The 21,335-nt window shown below is 44.3% G+C and overlaps 1 protein-coding gene across 1 annotated transcript in view; it reads right to left on the reverse strand.

The window, feature by feature from the left end:
- Positions 1-9,469: 9,469 nt before the first annotated feature.
- Positions 9,470-21,335, reverse strand: part of LOC115104745 (basic proline-rich protein-like) — a 32,224-nt gene continuing 20,358 nt past the window's right edge. Inside the window, exon 3 of the mRNA XM_029626096.2 lies at positions 9,470-10,587. Within this exon, the coding sequence (XP_029481956.2) occupies positions 10,386-10,587 (202 nt within the window). The 3' untranslated portion in view covers positions 9,470-10,385. The remainder of the gene's footprint in view (positions 10,588-21,335) is intronic.

Genomic DNA, 21,335 nt, shown 5'->3' on the forward strand with positions numbered 1-21,335 from the left:
CCTCTCTTCCCCTTTGTTCCTTCCTCCAGGCGGACCTCAGATCTTCTACTCTGTTCTGTAAACCCTGCTCTGTCATCAGGATTACAGCTCACTGCTGTACAGGATTAATGACTGACAACTCTATACTCCTTACACAGAGCCAGGGAAGAGAGATGGGGATAGGCCTCTGGATGTGTGGGTGAGAAACAACTGTGTTGCTCTGTCTGAGAGATAATGTATTTTTCTCTGAGAGAAGCACAATACATGTGTGTCGGGGTCTGTGTGTGTTGGGGGGTTTGTGTGTGTGTTATAGGGGGCTAGTGTGTGTGTATGTTGGTGGGAGGGTGTGTGTATGTGTGTTTATAATTTTGGGACTATGGTACTTGCACCGCAAAAGCACATCTACTTATACTTTTATTTTCATAACTCTTCTTGAACTGCACTGTTGGTTAACCTCTTCAGTCGACCCTCTACTTTTTTGAACATTTTGTTAAAAATCGCGCAACATTTCAGCGCCCTGCTACTCATGCCAGGAATATAGTACGTTCATATGGTTAGAATGTGTGTATAGGAAACCCTCGGACGTTTTTAAAACTGGTTAAATCACGACTGTGGCTATTACATAACGTGCGTTACATCGGAAAGCGCAGGAAAACCTGATCACAGAAAATGGAAATAAATATCCTTGCGCCACTTCCAGCAATTGTTAACAGTGAGCCGAATTAGATAAGACCGAGCATTCAACTCCCACAGCATCCCCATGTTGTCGAGTATCTTGTGAATTTAATCATCTTTGATTCTTGGTTGAACCGAAAGAGGGGCACCGCTTACCTCCGGTCTCCGCCCAGATCATTCCGGAAGAGCTCTCTCCTGAAATTTTTTCCAAGACGACAGCTAATGATATCTACATCGCCTACGGATGATTTTTATCGCTTATTAACGTTTACTAATACCTAAAGTAGCATTACAAACGTATTTCGAAGTGTTTTGTGAAAGTTTATCGTCTACTTTTTGAATTTTAAAAATGACGTTACGTTGTGAAATCGCTGTTTTTTTCGTTTATCACACAGTCTACATATAACGATATCTTGGCTTTATATGGCCCGATTTAATCGAAATAAAGACCCAATAGTGTTTATGGGACATCTAGGAGTGCCAACAAAGAAGATGGTGAAAGGTAATGACTGTTTTCTATTTTATTGTGCGGTTTGTGTAACGCCGAAATGCTAATTATTTTGTTTACGTCCCCTGCTGTGCTTTTCTGTTGTAGTGTATTGGTGCATGCTATCAGATAATAGCTTCTCATGCTGTCGCCGAAAAGCATTTTAAAAATCTGACTTGTTGCCTGGATTCACAACGAGTGTAGCTTTAATTTGATACCCTGCATGTGTATTTTAATGAACTTTTGAGTTTTAACTAATACTATTAGCATTTAGCGTAGCGCATTTGCATTTCCAGAGCTCTAGTTGGGACGCAAGCGTCCCAGGTAGAGGTAAGAGGTTAAGGGCTCGTAAGTAAGCATTTCAAGGTAAGATCTACACTTGTTGTATTCGGTGCATGTGACAATGTCAAGGTGTGTATGAAGGCGAAGTCAGGTACAGGAGAGCAGAGTATGATGAATAAAGCACACTTTATTATAGTTCCAAACCGGGAGCACAACAAAACAAACACGCAGAAAAAATGGAACAATAAAGTAAAACGCTTAACAAACATCACTTGACATGAAAACAATTACACACAAAACATGATGGAAAACAGAGCGTAAATTACAAGTAGATTGATCGGGGAAATGAAAACCAGGTGTGTATGAAAACAAGACAAGACAAATGGATATATGAAAAATGGAGCAGCGATGGCTAGAAAGCCGGTGAGGTCGATCGCCAAACGCCTCCCGAACAAGGAGAGGAGCCGACTTCGGTGGATGTCGTGACAGACAAATACATTTTGATTTGACTTGATTTGTATACCTCGCTGAAGCACAGCAGGATGGACAGTTCAGTTGGTATGCCTCTATTAAACTGAGTTAGGTTGTGTGATGCAACATCCCAGAATGTACACTGCCGTTCAAAAGTTTGGGGTCACTTAGAAATGTCCTTGTTTTTGAAAGAAAAGCAATTTTTATGTCCATTAAAATAACATAATATTTATCAGAAATACAGTGTAGACATTGTTAATGTTGTGTAGACATTATTAATGTTGTAAATGACTATTGTAGTTGGAAATATCTACATAGGTGTCACATTCTGACCTTAATTTCCTTTGTTTTGTATTTATTTAGTATGGTCAGGGCGTGAGTTGGGTGGGTTGTCTATGTTTGTTTTTCTAGGTTTTGGGAATTTCTATGTTTCGGCCTAGTATGGTTCTCAATCAGAGGCAGGTGTCATTAGTTGTCTCTGATTGAGAATCATACTTAGGTAGCCTGGGTTTCACTGTGTGTTTGTGGGTGATTGTTTCCGTGTCTGTGTTTGTTCGCCACACGGTACTGTTTCGGTTTTGTTCACGTTTATTGTTTTGTATTCATTGAGTGTTCAGTTCATGTTTTTAAATAAACAACCATGGACACTTACCACGCCGCATCTTGGTCCGATCCTTGCTACACCTCCTCTTCAGACGAAGAGGAGGAAAACCCTTACAGAATCACCCACCCACCAAGGACCGAGCGGCGTGGTTAAAAAACCGCAGCGACGGCAGCAGCAGCAGCAGCAACAGCGGCCAGCATCACAGGACTCCTGGACATGGGAGCAGATACTGAACAGAGAGGGACCCTGGGCACAGGCTGGGGAAAATCGCCGCCCTAAAGCAGAGCTGGAGGCAGCGAAAGCTGAGCGGCGTGGTAAAAAACCGCGACGACAGCAGCAGCAGCAGCAACAACAGCGGCCAGCATCAGAGCAGAGTCTGGACTACACGACTTGGGAGGAGATAGACAGGTGGGCGGTCGACCCAGGGAGAGTGCCGGAGCCCGCCTGGGATTCGATGGAGCAGTGCAAGGAAGGCTACAGGAGAATGAGGTTGGCGAAGCCAGCACGGCAGTGCGACAGGTACGAGAGGCAGCCCCAAATTATTTTTGGGGGAGGCACACGAGGTGTGGTACTAAGCCAGGTAGCAGACCTGAGCTCACTCCTCGTGCTTATGATAAGCAGCGCATTACTGGTCAGGCACCGTGTTATGCGGTTAAGCGCACGGTGTCGCCAGTGCGTGCCCATAGCCCGGTGCGCTATAGGGCACCCCCCGAGAGTGCCATGCGAGTGTGGGCATTGAGCCAGGGCGTATGGTGCCTGCTCAGCGGGTCTGGTCGCCGGTACGCAGTTTTGGTCCAGGTTATCCTGCGCCGGCTCTGCGTGCTGTGTCTCCGGGGCGCTGGGAGGGTGCAGTGCGTCCTCTGCCTGCGCTCCGCTCGTGCCGGGCAAATGTGGGAGTGGAGCCAAAGGGAGAGGTGCGTGTAGTAAGCACTAGATCTCCCGTGCTTACCCACAGCCCGGTTCAACCTGTGCCTGCACTCTGGAGGGTCCGGGCTAGAGTAGTTGTCCAGCCTGGGGAAGTGGTGCCAAGGTTGCGCACCAGAGCTCCAGTGCTCCCCCACAGCCCAGTCTTTCAGGCTCCTCCTAACACCAAGCCTCCTGAAGGTCTCCCCAGCCTGGTGGTTCCTGTGGCAGCCCCACGCACCAGGCTGTCTCTCTGTCTCCTCCCTGCAGGTGGTCCCGCCTGTCCGGCGCCGCTGCCGGAGCGTCCCGCCTGTCCGGCGCCGCTGCCGGAGCGTCCCGCCTGTCCGGCGCCGCTGCCGGAGCGTCCCGCCTGTCCGGCGCCGGAGCCCCTCAGCCCAGAGGCGCCAGAGCCCCTGCCCCTCTGTCCCGAGCCCCTCAGCCCAGAGGCGCCAGAGCCCCTGCCCCTCTGTCCCGAGCTGCTGCCCCTCTGTCCCGAGCTGCTGCCCCTCTGTCCAGAGCTTCTGCCCCTCTGTCCCGAGCTGCCCCTCTGTCCAGTGGGGTCATTGAGAGGGGTGGCCATGGTGAGAAAGCCACGGAGGCGGACAATAAGGCGGACTAAGACAATGTTGAAATGGGGTCCGCGTCCCACACCAGAACCGCCACCGCGGACAGACGCCCACCCAGACCCTCCCCTATAGGTCAAGGTTTTGCGGCCGGAGTCCGCACCTTTGGGGGTACTGTCACGTTCTGACCTTAATTTCCTTTGTTTTGTATTTATTTAGTATGGTCAGGGCGTGAGTTGGGTGGGTTGTCTATGTTTGTTTTTCTAGGTTTTGGGAATTTCTATGTTTTGGCCTAGTATGGTTCTCAATCAGAGGCAGGTGTCATTAGTTGTCTCTGATTGAGAATCATACTTAGGTAGCCTGGGTTTCACTGTGTGTTTGTGGGTGATTGTTTCCGTGTCTGTGTTTGTTCGCCACACGGTACTGTTTCGGTTTTGTTCACGTTTATTGTTTTGTATTCATTGAGTGTTCAGTTCATGTTTTTAAATAAACAACCATGGACACTTACCACACCGCATCTTGGTCCGATCCTTGCTACACCTCCTCTTCAGACGAAGAGGAGGAAAACCCTTACAATAGGCGTACAGAGGCTCATTATCAGCAACCATCACTCCTGTGTTTCAATGGCACGTTGTGTTAGCTAATCCATGTTTAGCATTTTAAAAAGCTAATTGATCATTATAAAACCCTTTTGCAATTATGTTAGCACAGCTGAAAACTGTTGTCCTGATTAAAGAAGCAATAAAACTGGCCTTTGGACTAGTTGAGTATCTGGAGCATCAGCAGTTGTGGGTTCAGGCTCAAAATGGCCAGAAACAAAGCACGTTCGTCTGAAACTCGTCAAGTCTATTCTTGTTTGAGAAATGAAGGCTATTCCATGCGAGAAATTGCCAAGAAATAGAAGATCTCGTAAAACGCTGTGTACTACTCCCTTCACAGAACAGCGCAAACTGGCTTTAACCAGAATAGAAAGATGAGTGGGAGGTCCCGGTGCACAACTGAGCAAGAGGACATGTACATTAGAGGGTCTAGTTTGAGAAACAGATGCCTCACAAGTCCTCAACTGGCAGCTTCATTAAATAGTACCCACAAAATACCAGTCTCAACGTCAACAGTGAGGAGGCGATGCTGGCCTTCTAGGCAGAGTTGCAAAAAAAAGCCATATCTCAGATTGGCCAATAGAAATGAATTATTAAGATTGGCAAAAGAACACAGACACTGGACAGAGGAACTGGCTAGAAGGCCAGCATCCAGGAGTCGCCTCTTCACTGTTGAGATTGAGACTAATGTTTTGCGAGTACTATTTCATGAAGCTGCCAGTTGAAGACTTGTGAGGCGTCTGTTTCTCAAACTAGACACTGTAATGTATTTGTCCTGTCAAAAACAAGGACATTTCTAAGTGACCCCAACATTTTGAGCGGTAGTGTATGTGTGAGTGACTGACTGAGAGTGAGAGAGAGAGAGAGAGAGAGAGAGAGAGACTCTGTGACTGTGTGAGGATCCATGTCTGAGTGCTCAGTGGCAGCAAAACATGCCAGTTCTCTCTCTCCAAATGTTCAGCCAAGTGTCCTATCTATCGACAAACAGGGGCATGTTGCTTGAAACCTGTTCAGAGCGTTGCACCCTGAAACAGTTAGGCTGTTGGGTTGTGTCTGTGAAGCCTTGAAATATCAATTCCCTCTCTGCTATATCTGCCAGACTACATCTGTTCACATACAAAATACTCCATTCTTCTTCCTTCAGAGAACACTGTCTGGTCTCTATTGGGAAACTGGCATCTACATTTCTGTTACAAATAGGGATGGGTAGAATCATTTGAATCAATTGAATAGAATTTAGAAGAAAACAAAATGACACTGTTGTTATCAAATATTTGTGTACATTGTTGACACAAGTATGTGTCACGATGAGAGAGACCATCACTAACAAGGAATCTGGCGTGGTTTTCGTTGTTTGCAGTCTTAAAGCAGATGAGGCTTCTTTTTGTGTGATGGGCCCTGCAGCGTCCAGGAGAAGTGAGCTGTCTGCACAGCCATCTGGGGAAATATGATGCACTGCTTTTGCATCTCCTTGTGTTGGGTTGCGTAATCATATTAGATGCATAAATGTTTAGGGTCCTGCATTTAGGTCAACAGGCGTTTCACGGTTGACCTCATTCTAAGAATGTAACATTGTGACCATAACTACTGTTCCCTGAAGGAGAATGATCTCTGTGAACCAAGGCTGCCTTGGCCAACAGGGAGCCACAAGAATCAATGGAAAGGCACCCAGTTCAATGTTGGCTGAATATAAACCACTGGCAGAAACTCGTAAAAGAGGATCAGCGACCACTGGTGCGCCAGTTGGTCCGTTCCTGTTTTCTCGTGATGTGTAAAGATTTACATCTTTAAAAGAGCGCCAAGCCCCCTAAAGAATGTTACACGATTGTCAAGAGAACCTGCACTGCAGACTAGTAGAGGAGCAGTGCCAGCCGTCCCCTAGTCTAGCACACAAACTGATTAGAGCTGGGGCAGCCGTCCCCTAGTCTAGCACACAAACTGATTAGAGCTGTGCCAGCCGTCCCCTAGTCTAGCACACAAACTGATTAGAGCAGTGCCAGCCGTCCCCTAGTCTAGCACACAAACTGATTAGAGCTGGGGCAGCCTAAGCATGCACTGACCCGTGACATACAAGACAACAAACGTGACTATCTTTTGATTCATTGGGGCATGGTCGCAAACCCAATCCCAGCTTGTTAGCCTTCGTCGTTTCGGTCGCGTTAGCCATTTTACTTACCATTTTACAGGTCAAGCATTTAGAATAATAAATAACTGTTCATGATTAGGAAACGTATGAGAACCATACAAACTTCAGAACACAACATCCAGGGGGTGACCACGCTCTACCACTAAGGGACAGTTTTGTTGGTACAACGTACAGTCTCGTGTTCCAATTGTTTGTTTTAGTAGAGTGAATCATTCCTGTTCACACGAAGTGAAAAGCGGAATAATTCAAGGAATGAATCCGAGCCTTACACTTATGAACTGTGGAAGGTGGGGCTTCCAGCGAGAAGCGGATTTCAGTGGCCTTGTCAGGCGTGATTGTAGATCCTTCAACCGAAGTCGCTAGAGTGCGACTCCCCATAGTATGTTGTACTGAAGTTGACTGACTGAAAGGGAACTACCTCTTACATGAGTCTTGCAAGAAGGGAAATCTGGTGAGATGTCTCCTTCAGAGAACCGGGGTTACATATTCATACTCAAATTTCTCTTTCAGTCGTCTTGGTTTTACATCTCACTATGGGACACTTATCAGAAATCTTTATTTACCAGGCTGCTGGGAAATAAATGCAGTCTTTATACCTTCGGTGTAGTGAAAGTATAGCTAAAAGGGATATTTACACGGAACAAAAATATATAAACGCAACATGTAAAGTGTTTCATGAGCTGAAATAATAGATCCCTGAAATTTTCCATACGAACAAAAAGCTTATTTCTCAAAAATGTTGCGCGCAAATTTGTTTACATCCCTGTTGAGAATTTCGCCTTTGCCATGATAATCCATCCAGGTAGCAGGTGTGGCATATCAAGAACCTGATTAACAGCTTGATCATTACACAGGTGCAACTTGTGCTGGGGACAATAAAAGGCCACTCTAAAATGTGCAGTTGTGTCACACAACACAATGTCACAGATGTCTTAAGTTTTTAGGGAGTGTGCAATTGGCATGCTGACTTGAGGAATGTCTACCAAAGCTGTTGCCAGAGAATATAATGTTAATTTGTCTACCATAAGCTGCCTCCAACGTTGTTTTAGAGAATTTGGCAGACCATCCTCAGACCACGTTTAACCACGCCAGCCCAGGACCTCCACATCCGGCTTCTTCATCTACTGGATGGTCTGAGACGAGCCACCCAGGCAGCTGATGAAACTGAGGGTTTGCACAGCTGAGGAATTTCTACACAAACTGTCAGAAACTATCTCAGGGAAGCTCATCTGCATACTTGTGGTCCTCACCAGGGTCTTGACCGTCGTAACCAACTTCAGTGGGCAAATGCTCACCTTTAATGTCCACTGGCACGCTAGACAAATGTGCTCTTCTTGGATGAATCCTGGTTTCAACTGTACTGGCAGATGGCAGATGACAGACAACGCGCATGGTGTCGTGTGGGTGAGTGGTGTACTGATGTCAACGCTGTGAACAGAGTGCCCCATGGTGGCGGTGGGGTTATGGTATGGGAATACATAAGCTACAGACAACAAACCATATTGCATTTTATTGATGGCAATTTGAATGCACAGAGATACCATGACGAGATCCAGAGGCCCATTGTTGTGCCATTCATCCACCTCCATTACCTCACGTTTCAGCATGATAATGCACATGCCCATGTCGCAAGGATCTGTACACAATTCCTGGAGGCGAAAATGTCCCAGTTCTTCCATGACCTGCATACTCACCAGACATGTCACCCATTGAGCATGATTGGGATGCTCTGGATCGATGTGTTTGACGGCGTATTCCAGTTCCCGCCAATATCCAACAACTTCGCACAGTCATTGAAGAGGAGTGGGACAGCATTTCACAGACTACAATCAACAGCCTGATGAACTCTATGTGTCGCGCTGCATGAGGCAACTGGTGGTTTTCTGATCCACGCCCCTACCTTTTTTGAAGGTATCTGTGACCAATAAATGCATATCTGTATTCCCAGTCATGTGAAAGCCATAGATTAGGGCCTAATGAATTTCAATTGACTGATTTGTCAGTAAAATCGTAGAAATTGTTGCGTTTATATTGCGTTTATATTTTTGTTCAGTGTAATTAGCTGGCTAACTGTCGATAGCCAGTTAGCTGAGCCATCGCGTGAAATACCAATTTCTGACACGAGTATCTTGAGGTAGAAATGCATGGCTAGGTTAATGTAAAAGGGATGGTGCTTCAATGGTGTGGTAACACACTGTGAAGAAACAGCACCGCTCGTGTTAGCCAAACAAACCGAATGGGGGTTTAGCCCAAAGGTTGCTAGCTAAAACACCTGTGGTGCAGTTAGCCCACTAGCCAGCTAAGACAGTCAAAAGTTCAGCTAGCTAACTCCGAACGGTGGGAATTGACAGAGAGCTAGAGTGGCATGCTATAACAGTGGAGCTCAAACAAAATTGTTTTTGTCAAATGCTTCGTAAACAACAGGTTTACTTAAGGGGCCTTCCCAACCATGCAGAAAGAAACAATTAGAAATAATAGAAAAATAATATAATCAGGAATAAATACCGAATGAGCAGCGATAACTTGGCTATATACACTGGGTACCACTACCAAGTCGATGTGCAGGGGTACGAGGTAACAACGCTAATTGTGTTTAGGCCAGGCAACAGGTGTTCGTTCTGTAGTTACCCGCCGACAAAAAGCACTGCTAACAAGCTATACCAACTTGTGACTCATCACAAGACTTAATCTTGTAAAAAATCAATGACAGCATTAATGACAATATTCCCAAACAAGTTGTTGTAAAATACTTTATAGAGCAGTAATCCGTATCTGAAATATAGCAATTCAACCAGTAGAACTCTGTGTTTTATGTACACTTTAATATGTTTTTTTCCTCCTTTTCCTCCTGGTGCGTTTCTCAGCCTGTCTTGTTGTATGTATGTGTGTGGTTTTTGTATAATCAATTATATTAAAAGTTTTGAATAAGGGTCATCATAATAATTGATTTGTTGAAACGTATCAGGGTATAAAAGCTGGTGTTCTAACCATCATTTGTCCATTAGTGATGCGGATGGATCCTTCCACTCTTCTCTCTGTACACTCATTCTTTTCCGCTCTTTTTTAATCCCACCATGCCCTAACCTTTTATACCTCCTCACTTTCTTAACCTTCATTTTGTCCTCACCCTTTATTTTCATCTTCTACACTTTCACTTCAACAATTGCCTTTACAGTACCTCCCTCCCTGCACTTAAAACTGACCACAGGTGCTGAAAAGGCATTTATTGAGGTGCAACTACAACACAAGCATGTTCGTTTCACTCTTCACTCTATAAAGTTCCAATACCAGGAACAGCACAGATTCCATTCATCTACACACTACGGTTCTTCTAGGTCCTTTAACTACTTTTATGTTTCTTTTATACCTCTGTTATTTATGTTTGATTTCTCTTTATAACTCTTATTTATATTTTATATCTATTTTATACCTCTTTTATATCTCTTTTAAACCCTCTTGTTTACTGCTTATTCTCACACTTGTTTTGAGCTTCCATTTTCTTTCTCTCTCTCCATCCACATCAGGGCCGCACACTTCACACACTACCATTCAGACCCTCACAGTCTATAGAGGAAGCATATAAAGTACTGTATCCATCTCCGTCCTTCACAATCTTAAGGAGTGGCCTTATTCATTGTGTCCTTCCCTATCCCACCCTCCCTCCAAAGTTTAAAGTTCACAAGAACCAGAAGCACTTCTTCCTGCTTTTCTTGCCGCTGTGAGGAGGGCGTGCCAGTGTCACCGGCAGGGGTGTTTCCTGGCGGTGTGGCGTGGTGGGCTGAGGGGTCACAGTGGGCAGGAGGGAAACCTCTGGAGGGTCCTCTACCCTCCACGTGCGGGTCACTGCCCCCTCCTGCAGTCGGAAGTCATGCTCCACACTGCAAAGGAGGGAGAGAAGGAAGGTTTATGTCACAAATACTCATCTCACATGATCATGTCAAACTGTACCATGCTGGCTTGGATATTTTCTTTTCACATTGGGTGCATTCATAAATTCACTCTGGCAATCTACTGTGATATAAGTGCACTCTGGTTTGATAGTCTCAGAGCGCAGAATAATTGATGCATTTACGTACAACCTACAACCAGTTGTTAAGACAGGTTTCAAATTCAAGTGTTGCCAGTAACACAGTTACAATCACTAACCCTTATACAGTATACTCTTAGAAAAAAAGGGTTCCTCATAGGAGAATCCTTTTTCGTTCCAGGTAGAACATTTTTGGTTTCATGCAAAACCCTCTGTGGAATGGGTTCTGTATGGAACAAAAGGTTTCTACCTGGTACCAAAAAGTTTTCTTCAAATGGTTCTCCTATGAGGACAGCCGAATAACCCTTTAAGGTTCTAGATAGCACCTTTTTTCCAAGAGTATAGCCCTATAACCAGGTCTGCTAGGGCAAGTCAAATTGCCAGAGTGAAGTGTTCTCTCATTAATGTCTGAAAGTAGCTAGCAAGCTAGCCAACTTTAGCCAGTTAACTTCGGTGCTTGACTGCCGTTGAGATCAGAACTCTCGGATCAACCCTACTCTTCAGCCCAAGCAGCCAGAGCGTCCAGTATGCGCTCCGACCACTCTAATAGTGAATGGCTCGGAATTTACAAACTGAAAATCTGACAACACTCTGAATTTATGAATGTCCCAGAGTGCACTCTGACACTGGAGGCAATTTACCAACGCACCCATTGTCCTTTCCTGCACTCTTAGATATAAGGTGCTATCTAGAACCTAAAATGGTTCTTCGGCTGTCCACAGAGGAGAACCCTTTGAAAAACCCTTTTGGTTCCAGGTAGACCCCTTTTGGGTTATATGTATAACCCTTACCACAGAGGGTTCTACCTGCAACCAAACATTTTTTTTATATCTGTAACCAAAGTGTTATCCTACAGGGACAGCTGAATAACCCCTTTGGAACCCTTTTTTCTAAGTGTGCTTGGTTCCAGTAACTATGTTGGATAAGTAAGCAGATCAGCAGAGTACAGCTTGGCTCAGCTTGGTTCAGCTTGACTCTGTAGTGTGAATGAACCAAAAGAGGGGTAGAAAAAGGAAGGGAAGAAATAAGTAAAATAAAAGGCAGCTAAGATACTGTGTCAGAAGAGATGGACCCAGTACGTAGGAGTAGCGTCAGTTTTAAACTCTGATGCACCCCCTCTTAAGATATTCGGGTGAGGCATTAATAAATAAATACATCGTAGATAAAGAAAAGCCTATATGGACAATATTTACTGGCTGAACTACTTTTGTCAGCAGTTGCACGTTCAGTATACGAAATTGTGCTTCCCACTGCAAACAGATTTCTTCTCTCTTTTTTGACTTTGCTGCCTGCTGATTCTTGCTGATTACGCAGTGAGTGTCCTAGTTTGCTAGGTAGAGTTTCTCATCACAGCACAGATGCTTAGATGAAGTGAGGAGTCCCTCTTTCAGTGGGAGGAGAGAGAGAGATGCTGAGGGAGAGACTTGACACAACAGCAGGACCCTGAGCTTCAGAAGAGCAACAACTGCAGAACAATGATATGTAACGGGAGCTTCATATTCCTCTCCAGTCATACTAGCTGTCAGAATTTGCCACACACACATTTAGGAATTCAGGCACTCAGACAGACGCAAGCAGGTAGAGTGGACAAACAGCAGGCAGAAACACTAAATGGGAACATTACAGACAGGGTATGTCAAAGAGGATCCATCCCCACTATACACTACAGACAGTAGCCTAGAAGGTGGTGAAAATCCAATTCCAAATTAAACCTCACACACACACACACACACACACACACACACACACACACACACACACACACACACACACACACACACACACACACACACACACACACACACACACACACACACACACACACACACACACACACACACACACACACACACACACACACACACACACACACACACACACACACACACACACACACACACACACACACACACACACACACACACACACACACACACACACACACACACACACACACACACACACACACACACACACACACACACACACACACACACACACACACACACACACACACACACACACACACACACACACACACACACACACACACACACACACACACACACACACACACACACACACACACACACACACACACACACACACACACACACACACACACACACACACACACACACACACACACACACACACACACACACACACACACACACACACACACACACACACACACACACACACACACACACACACACACACACACACACACACACACACACACACACACACACACACACACACACACACACACACACACACACACACACACACACACACACACACACACACACACACACACACACACACACACACACACACACACACACACACACACACACACACACACACACACACACACACACACACACACACACACACACACACACACACACACACACACACACACACACACACACACACACACACACACACACACACACACACACACACACACACACACACACACACACACACACACACACACACACACACACACACACACACACACACACACACACACACACACACACACACACACACACACACACACACACACACACACACACACACACACACACACACACACACACACACACACACACACACACACACACACACACACACACACACACACACACACACACACACACACACACACACACACACACACACACACACACACACACACACACACACACACACACACACACACACACACACACACACACACACACACACACACACACACACACACACACACACACACACACACACACACACACACACACACACACACACACACACACACACACACACACACACACACACACACACACACACACACACACACACACACACACACACACACACACACACACACACACACACACACACACACACACACACACACACACACACACACACACACACACACACACACACACACACACACACACACACACACACACACACACACACACACACACACACACACACACACACACACACACACACACACACACACACACACACACACACACACACACACACACACACACACACACACACACACACACACACACACACACACACACACACACACACACACACACACACACACACACACACACACACACACACACACACACACACACACACACACACACACACACACACACACACACACACACACACACACACACACACACACACACACACACACACACACACACACACACACACACACACACACACACACACACACACACACACACACACACACACACACACACACACACACACACACACACACACACACACACACACACACACACACACACACACACACACACACACACACACCCAACATCACTCCCCCGGGGAGATGTCCTGTGTTCGCGCTGTGTTCCTCTGTGCAAATGAATAGCCCCAGTCAGTGGACCCAGCGTGATCAAGGCTCTAGGGCACTGGAGAGAGCTGTCCTCCCTTAATTATCTCGGCTAACTTCGAGCAATGAGGAGCCTACGTAGTGAGTACAGTGCTGTGTCAAGAAGCTAAGCACCAAACACAACACATACGTGCGCACACACACACACAAAAACAGATTCCGATAGTGAGATCTAAGAGAAAGTGATAGGTATGGGATTCTTTACATGGGATCTTATCGATGATATGCATCTATACAGTGTGCGGTGTGTATGCATTTAATCTGATCTTTAATTAGATCTTTTTGAAAATATTTGAAGACATAGTTATTTGAAGAAGTTTGAGAAAATACTGTAAGATGTTATCATATACTGTAAAGAAATATTTGACAGTTTTCTGAGTTTTTCTTGATTCTATTGTAGGGGGGTTATGTTGAACACAGCTATAGCCTAAAGGGACTAGGGAGAGGAGGATCAAAGAGATTCCAAAGTCAACAATAAAGTAAATGGGAATGTTCCTCTCAATGCTGAAAAGGTTTTTAGCAGGAAGCCATCCCATTCTACTGAGTGGCCTGACCTTGCTCTGCAAACTTTTATATCTTCTGAGACTTGTACTTTTTAAACTGTTTTTTTGGTTTGTTTCCACAACTAGGTACAGGTAGTATGCTGAAACAGTAGTGACCTTGCTCAAGGGCACCACAACAGAGTACCGCACCAGGGACTTGAATCAGCATCGTTCTGGTCACAACCCCACTAGTCGTCCTAACCCTTAGGTCTTACGGCATATTGTTGCCCTGACAATATTATTAGAGAAAATAAACACAAGAACACTGCCAACTATTGGCTGAAACAATTCTATTAAGGGTAGAGTGACACTCACTCACTCACCCAGATGAGTGTCTGATCATCCAGGATGAAACACCGTTTTGTCCAAAGGGAATGGGCTCCGGTGGATTGGATAGTAAAATGTGACCGACCAGCTCGGTTTTATGTAGCAACGTTTGAAATAGACTCAGAGCTATACAATTGAATATCATACACTACAGGTAAGGAACAATGGGAAAGTAATTCTGCTTTGAAAATGTATAAACTTGTAACCCCACTTTTGAGAAAAAGGCTCTTGAATGTTTTGGTACACCTACTGGAGAGCTCTTCTTTGTGTACACCCATTCACCCATCCATCTCTTTAAGGAGTCACATGTGTAAACAACCAAAGATTTCAAGACTAAAGGCTGGTTTATATTACGTCTATCAATATGTCTGTATACAGTTGTCATTCATCACAACAAGGTCATTATTTGCAAGTTAATTAATATAATTAATAGTTAAGATAATTAGAAAAAATAGCTTATGGTTGTAAGTGTGATGAATTAAAAGCAGGGCATTCTACTGGATAATTGTTGGAACTTTTCTCGTTGGCCTTACGTTAAATCCTAATTTGACTTTGGTGAAAGTCATGTTGTCCTTCACATTACCGTCTCTGGTAAACACACACTATATCATATAAAATCGAAGTTTATTTGTCACATGCACAGGATATAGAAAGTGTCAAAGGTACAGTGAAATAGCTACTTGCAGGTGGAGTCTTGTTTAGACGTAGAATAATATTACTAAACATTTCATACATGTACAGTAATGTTAGCTAGCTGCTTTAACTTGCAATGAGAACGACTTCTGACAAAATTACAAACTTATAATACAATGTAGCTAGGTAGACTCTCTTACCCGTATACACAATGAACGCTTCTCCCTTTCTGTCGCGGATGCCATGGTTGCCCTTAGTTTGAAGATGTAATTTGGAGACAGGTGTTTTATACAACAGCCTTCGACTCCCTCTGCATTTGCAATCAAACGCCTGAATTTTCTCCATCCTCTTGGCTACCATACTCTGCTTCCACCGGGCATTCCACTGATTTCAAAACTCAGTCCTCCAGAAAGAGAGCTATCTTTAAAAGAAATCTGAGTTAGAAAGGATTACCTACACATACTGAGCAGCTCATTATAGACAGAAGAGTGCTACATGGCAGACCAATCCAAACAGCATGTCCAGCCCATCCATTATTTCAGCCAATCATGGCTAGTGGGAGCGTTCCTGTCTTTTCTGTGGCTAAACCAACTAGGTTCATAATTTAACAATTGTATTTGTATTTACAGATGGCATACACATTTGTTATTAAGGCACATCAAAGTTCACATGTTCAAGAAGGCATTTCTGCTCAAAAATGCATTTTGAAAAAAACATGTTTACTTTCAAATGCCTCTCCTGTGAGGTAGTGACACTGATCACTACATTTATGATTTCAGTGTTTACCTGTTTTTTATGTATTGGAGATTAAATTAGATTGTACAATTACAGAGGCAGTAAAGTTTTATGCTCACCATCTGTGCTTGATGATATTCCAGGGGGCATCATGTAGGAGTTGTTTGATTCAGGTGGGTGATTCAGTATGTCTCAACCCATGACTTTTATATAATATTCATATTTAGGAGTAGCTAGCAGTTAAGGAACAGCAGATGATGGACATTTCAATCAATCAATCAAATGTATTTTATAAAGCCCTTTTTACATCAGCAGGTGTCAGAAAGTGCTTATACACTTGGAGAATTTATTCCACATTTACCAGCAGAAAACAGCAAGATATATTTGTAGTTCTCTCCAAGGAACCTGAACATGTTAAAAGAAAATAACATTTTGTTTTAGTGGGAAACTAAACTGAACATTGTGCTAAAGGCTCAGGGGCTTTAACTCTCTCTTTCTCTTGGTCTCTCTCTCTCCATCTCTCTCTCTCTCTCTCTCTCTTATACCTGGACCTGGAGACTTGGACACATTTGCATTCTGTTCCACCAAGTACCTCATTGGCATTCAGTTCCCAAACTGTGACCATTCTTTGAAAATAGTCTCTCTTTTTACTTGAGTACACCATCAGGACGGGCAGATTGTGTAGTGAGCTATAAAGAATGTGTGTCATAGAGACCAAAGTGCCGTTGTTTAGGTGTTTTATGACGTATCCAGAGGGGTGCCATTTTGTAGGCTGTTATCCTATTAGTTTAGTCTCTCCAACAGTATGTTATCAAGCGCTGCTGGACAACAGTGGCTGACACAATTTTAACTACTTTCAGGTATGAAACAAACAGACACTCATAATATAAAATATACAATTCCCAGTTTATGCTTCAAAAATAACTTTATAAGAGGTTTTAAAAATAGGCTCTATTGGACTCAAACTTACATGACACACAGTAAGACATTGTTGGCAAAATAGATGGATGCAGTTCAATGCATGATTCATTTAATTCACCAATACATTTCTTGGTAGTCCAAAAAATACTGCTATCAGGTTATAAATCACAGATGGCCTGGTACATTGCTTGCTGCATCCACACATTCGGGATTCACTGTTTCAGTTTCAACAACTCAATATTTTGAACAAAAACGCACGACTGTAAATAAGGCTGGGAATGCGAATACAAACTAGCAAGGACAATGATCACAAGTCAGTCATAACGTGCCCAATAGGCTAGCGCACATGTCAATCTAAAGGTCCGCGGGCCGAATAGAATAAACAGCATATTATGCACATCTGCAAGCATAGCAGCAAAGGCTGGACAAATATTATTGATCTTTTCTTTTGTTTTAATGTTAAAATTATATATACAAATATATCCTATGTACATAAGTGGGAATTATAACGGGCCATATCCTTTCAAATAAAACAATAAAGCAAAAGCCTGCAGAGTTCTGTCATACTATCCAGGTCTATGCACAAACAGTTCGAGATCCAGAAATAAGTCCCTCACTGTTGCCGCTTGTTATAGACCCCCTACCAGCTCCTAGCTGTGCCCTGGACACCATATGTGAATTGATTGCCCCCCATCTTTCATCAGAGTTTGTACTGCTTGGTGACCTAAATTGGGATATGCTTAACACCCCGGCCGTCCAACAATCTCAGCTAGATGCCCTCAATCCCACACAAATTATCAAGGAACCTACCAGGTACAACCCCAAATCCGTAAACATGGGCACCTTCATGGGCCCTCTAAATGGGCTCTCTAAATACACCTCTGCTGTTTTCAACCAGGATCTCAGCGATCACTGCCTCATTGCCTGCGTCCGTTATGGGTCCATGGTCAAACAACCACCCCTCATCACTGTCAAACGCTCCCGAAAACACTTCTGCGAGCAGGCCTGGCCAGGGTATCCTGGAAGGATATAGACTCAACAGCCTTGGTTTCTCTAATGACTGCTTCACCTGTTTCACAAACTACTTCTCAGATAGAGTTCAGTGTGTCAAATCGGAAGGCCTGTTGTCCAGACCTCTGGCAGTCTCTATGGGGGTGCCACAGGGTTCAATTCTTGGGCAGACTCTTTTCTCTGTATATATCAATGATGTCGCTCTTGCTGCAGGTGATTCTTTGATCCACCTCTACGCAGACGACACCATTCTGTATACATCTGGCCTTTCTTTGAACACTGTGCTAACAAACCTCCAGACGAGCTTCAGTGCCATACAATACTCCTTCGGTGGCCTCCAACTGCTCTTAAATGCTAGTAAAATTAAATGCATGCTCTTCAACCGATCGCTACCCAACCGCCCGTCGAGCATCACTATTCTGGACGGTTCTGACTTAGATTATGTGGACAACTACAAATACCTAGGTGTCATGGCTAGACTGTCGTGGGTGGAAGAAGAGGAGGACCAATGCGTAGGGTGGTAAGTGTTCATATTCTTTAATGAAACAACTGAACACTGGGGGAGGGGGGGGGGAGAGACAAACGAACAGTCCTGTACATTGAAGAAAAACACAGAACAGAAAAGAATCACCCACAACTCAAGGGTGAAAACAGGCTGCCTAAGTATGTTTCTCAATCAGGGACAACGATTGACAGCTGCCTCTGATTGAGAACCATACCAGGCCAAACAGGAATACCAAGTCATAGAAAAAATAACATAGACTGCCCACCCAACTCACGCCCTGACCATACTAAAACAAAGACATCACAAAGGAACTAAGGTCAGAACTTGACAGATAGTGTGGTCGACAGCTTATCGTAAGGTACTCTACCTCAGGCGAGCAATACCTAGAGACTTCTTTATTATTAGACACCGCGCACCAGTTGTTATTGACAAAAAGACACACACCCCCACCCCTCGTCTTACCAGAGGTAGCGTCTCTGTTCTGCCGATGCATGAAAAATCCCACCAGCTCTATATTGTCCATTTCTTCGTTCAGCCATGCTTCGGTGAAACATAAGATGTTACAGTTTTTAATGTCCCGTTTGGTAGGATAATCTTCATAGTAGGTCCTCACTTTTTATTTTCTAACTATTGCACGTTAGCAAGAAGAATGGAAGGCATTGGGTGTTTATTTGCTCGCCTCTGGCTTCTCAGCAGGATCCCCGATCTGCGTCCCCTTTTCCGGCGTATTTTCTCCACGCAAAAGGCGGGGATCTGGGCCTGTTCCAGTGAAAGCAGTATATCCTTCTCGTTGGACTCGTTAAAGTTTATTTCAGTCGGCGCTGAATAATCTCTTTTCTGATGTCCAGAAGTTTTCGATCATAAGAGCCGGTAGCAGCAACATTATGTACACAATAAGTTTAAAAATAAGTTAAACAAAAGGCAAAAAAATAACAAAATTGCACAATTGGTTGGGAGAATGTAAAACGTCAGCCATGTTCTTCGGCACCATCTTCCCTCATTAGATTTAAGCTCATCTCGCTCTGGCTAGCATTAGTTGATCTTGTTATTGTTGATGCGCATAGGCAAATGAGGGACACTTTTCATGGTTGTTTGATCAATAGGACTGTGAAGTTCTCAAATGTAAGAGAACTCCTGTGGTATTTGCATATTTACAGAAATCCATTCAGGTGTATTTTGTGGCTTTTGGCAAATGCGTTTTAATGATCTACGGTCGCGCTGTTGCTACTGCCTATAAACACACAGTCCAGTTCAAAGTGAATCGCAGGCACATGTGGCAAATGGCTTATATGCATATAGGCCTACTTTAGCTCTGATTGGCTATGGCGCACCGGTCTGAGTAGACTCCGGTCCTGGACAAGACAGATGTTTTTATTAGATTTTATTTACTGCAGTGTCTATCAATTGTCCAAACGCACGTTACTTTCTCACTCTATATTGCTATAGAATTTTCACAAATGCCTTACTATACGTCATTCCAAAACATTCTATGGATTTATGAAAACGTGAAAATGACCATATCTAAGTGCTTGCTTGTCAGAAAATGTTTTTTTTAAATTGTCAGATTTTTCCTGGGGGTGTACATGAACAGGTTTGAATACGATTTCATGTTGCTAAAACACTGTCAGTTCCACTTTAAATATAACCTTTCAAACTGACATTTAGTAGTAGAACTAAGCGAGAGGGGGTGCACTTTCAGTATATAGCTTTAATCCAGCTGCATCATAGGATCCTAATATACTAAAGTGCACACACACACAGAGATAAATGCAAACATGCCTGTGTGTATGCTTGTATGTGTGCGTGCTCTTTAAAACAGGTAGTTTGGCTACTCAGTGATGGTGGATTAAAAAGCGAGTTGAGGTGATGGATGGCTGGATACTGCCTTTGTTTGTCCTGAGACTAACTGCTGCGCTGTTGAGCTATTGACTGATAGCTGCTGGAACGAAAGGGACTGATGGATGGATGGATGGAAGAAAGAAAGAAAGAAAGGAGGAATGGGTGGATGGATACAGATGATATTTCAGGAGGAGAGGTGTGACAGTCACCTTACTGGAGGAATGGAGGGATGGGGAAGAGAGAGAGAGAGAGAGAGAGAGAGAGAGAGAGAGAGAGAGAGAGAGAGAGAGAGAGAGGTAAATATCACTTAGCATCTCTCCAACTGTCTCTCCCATTCACTCACACATGAACACACTCATAGCGACCACGTTGAGCTTACTCTTTTCGTTTGTTTTTTAGTTTTTTACATTTTCGGACTGTGAAGGTTAAGATGATCCCAAGGGGAGTGGCAAAAATATGGTTGAGGAGTGGAGCGAGAGAGTGGTGGAAGGGGAGGGTAGGGGAGGGGTGTGCAGAGAGGCAGGAAATAGGGAACAGGCTGAGAGGAATGGGCAGGAACACACTTAATGCTCCACAAAACTTGACATCCTCGGGCGACTGATGGAGGATGGCGG

This window comes from Oncorhynchus nerka, linkage group LG22 (assembly GCF_034236695.1).
Source record: "Oncorhynchus nerka isolate Pitt River linkage group LG22, Oner_Uvic_2.0, whole genome shotgun sequence".
NCBI classification, from domain to species: domain Eukaryota; kingdom Metazoa; phylum Chordata; class Actinopteri; order Salmoniformes; family Salmonidae; genus Oncorhynchus; species Oncorhynchus nerka.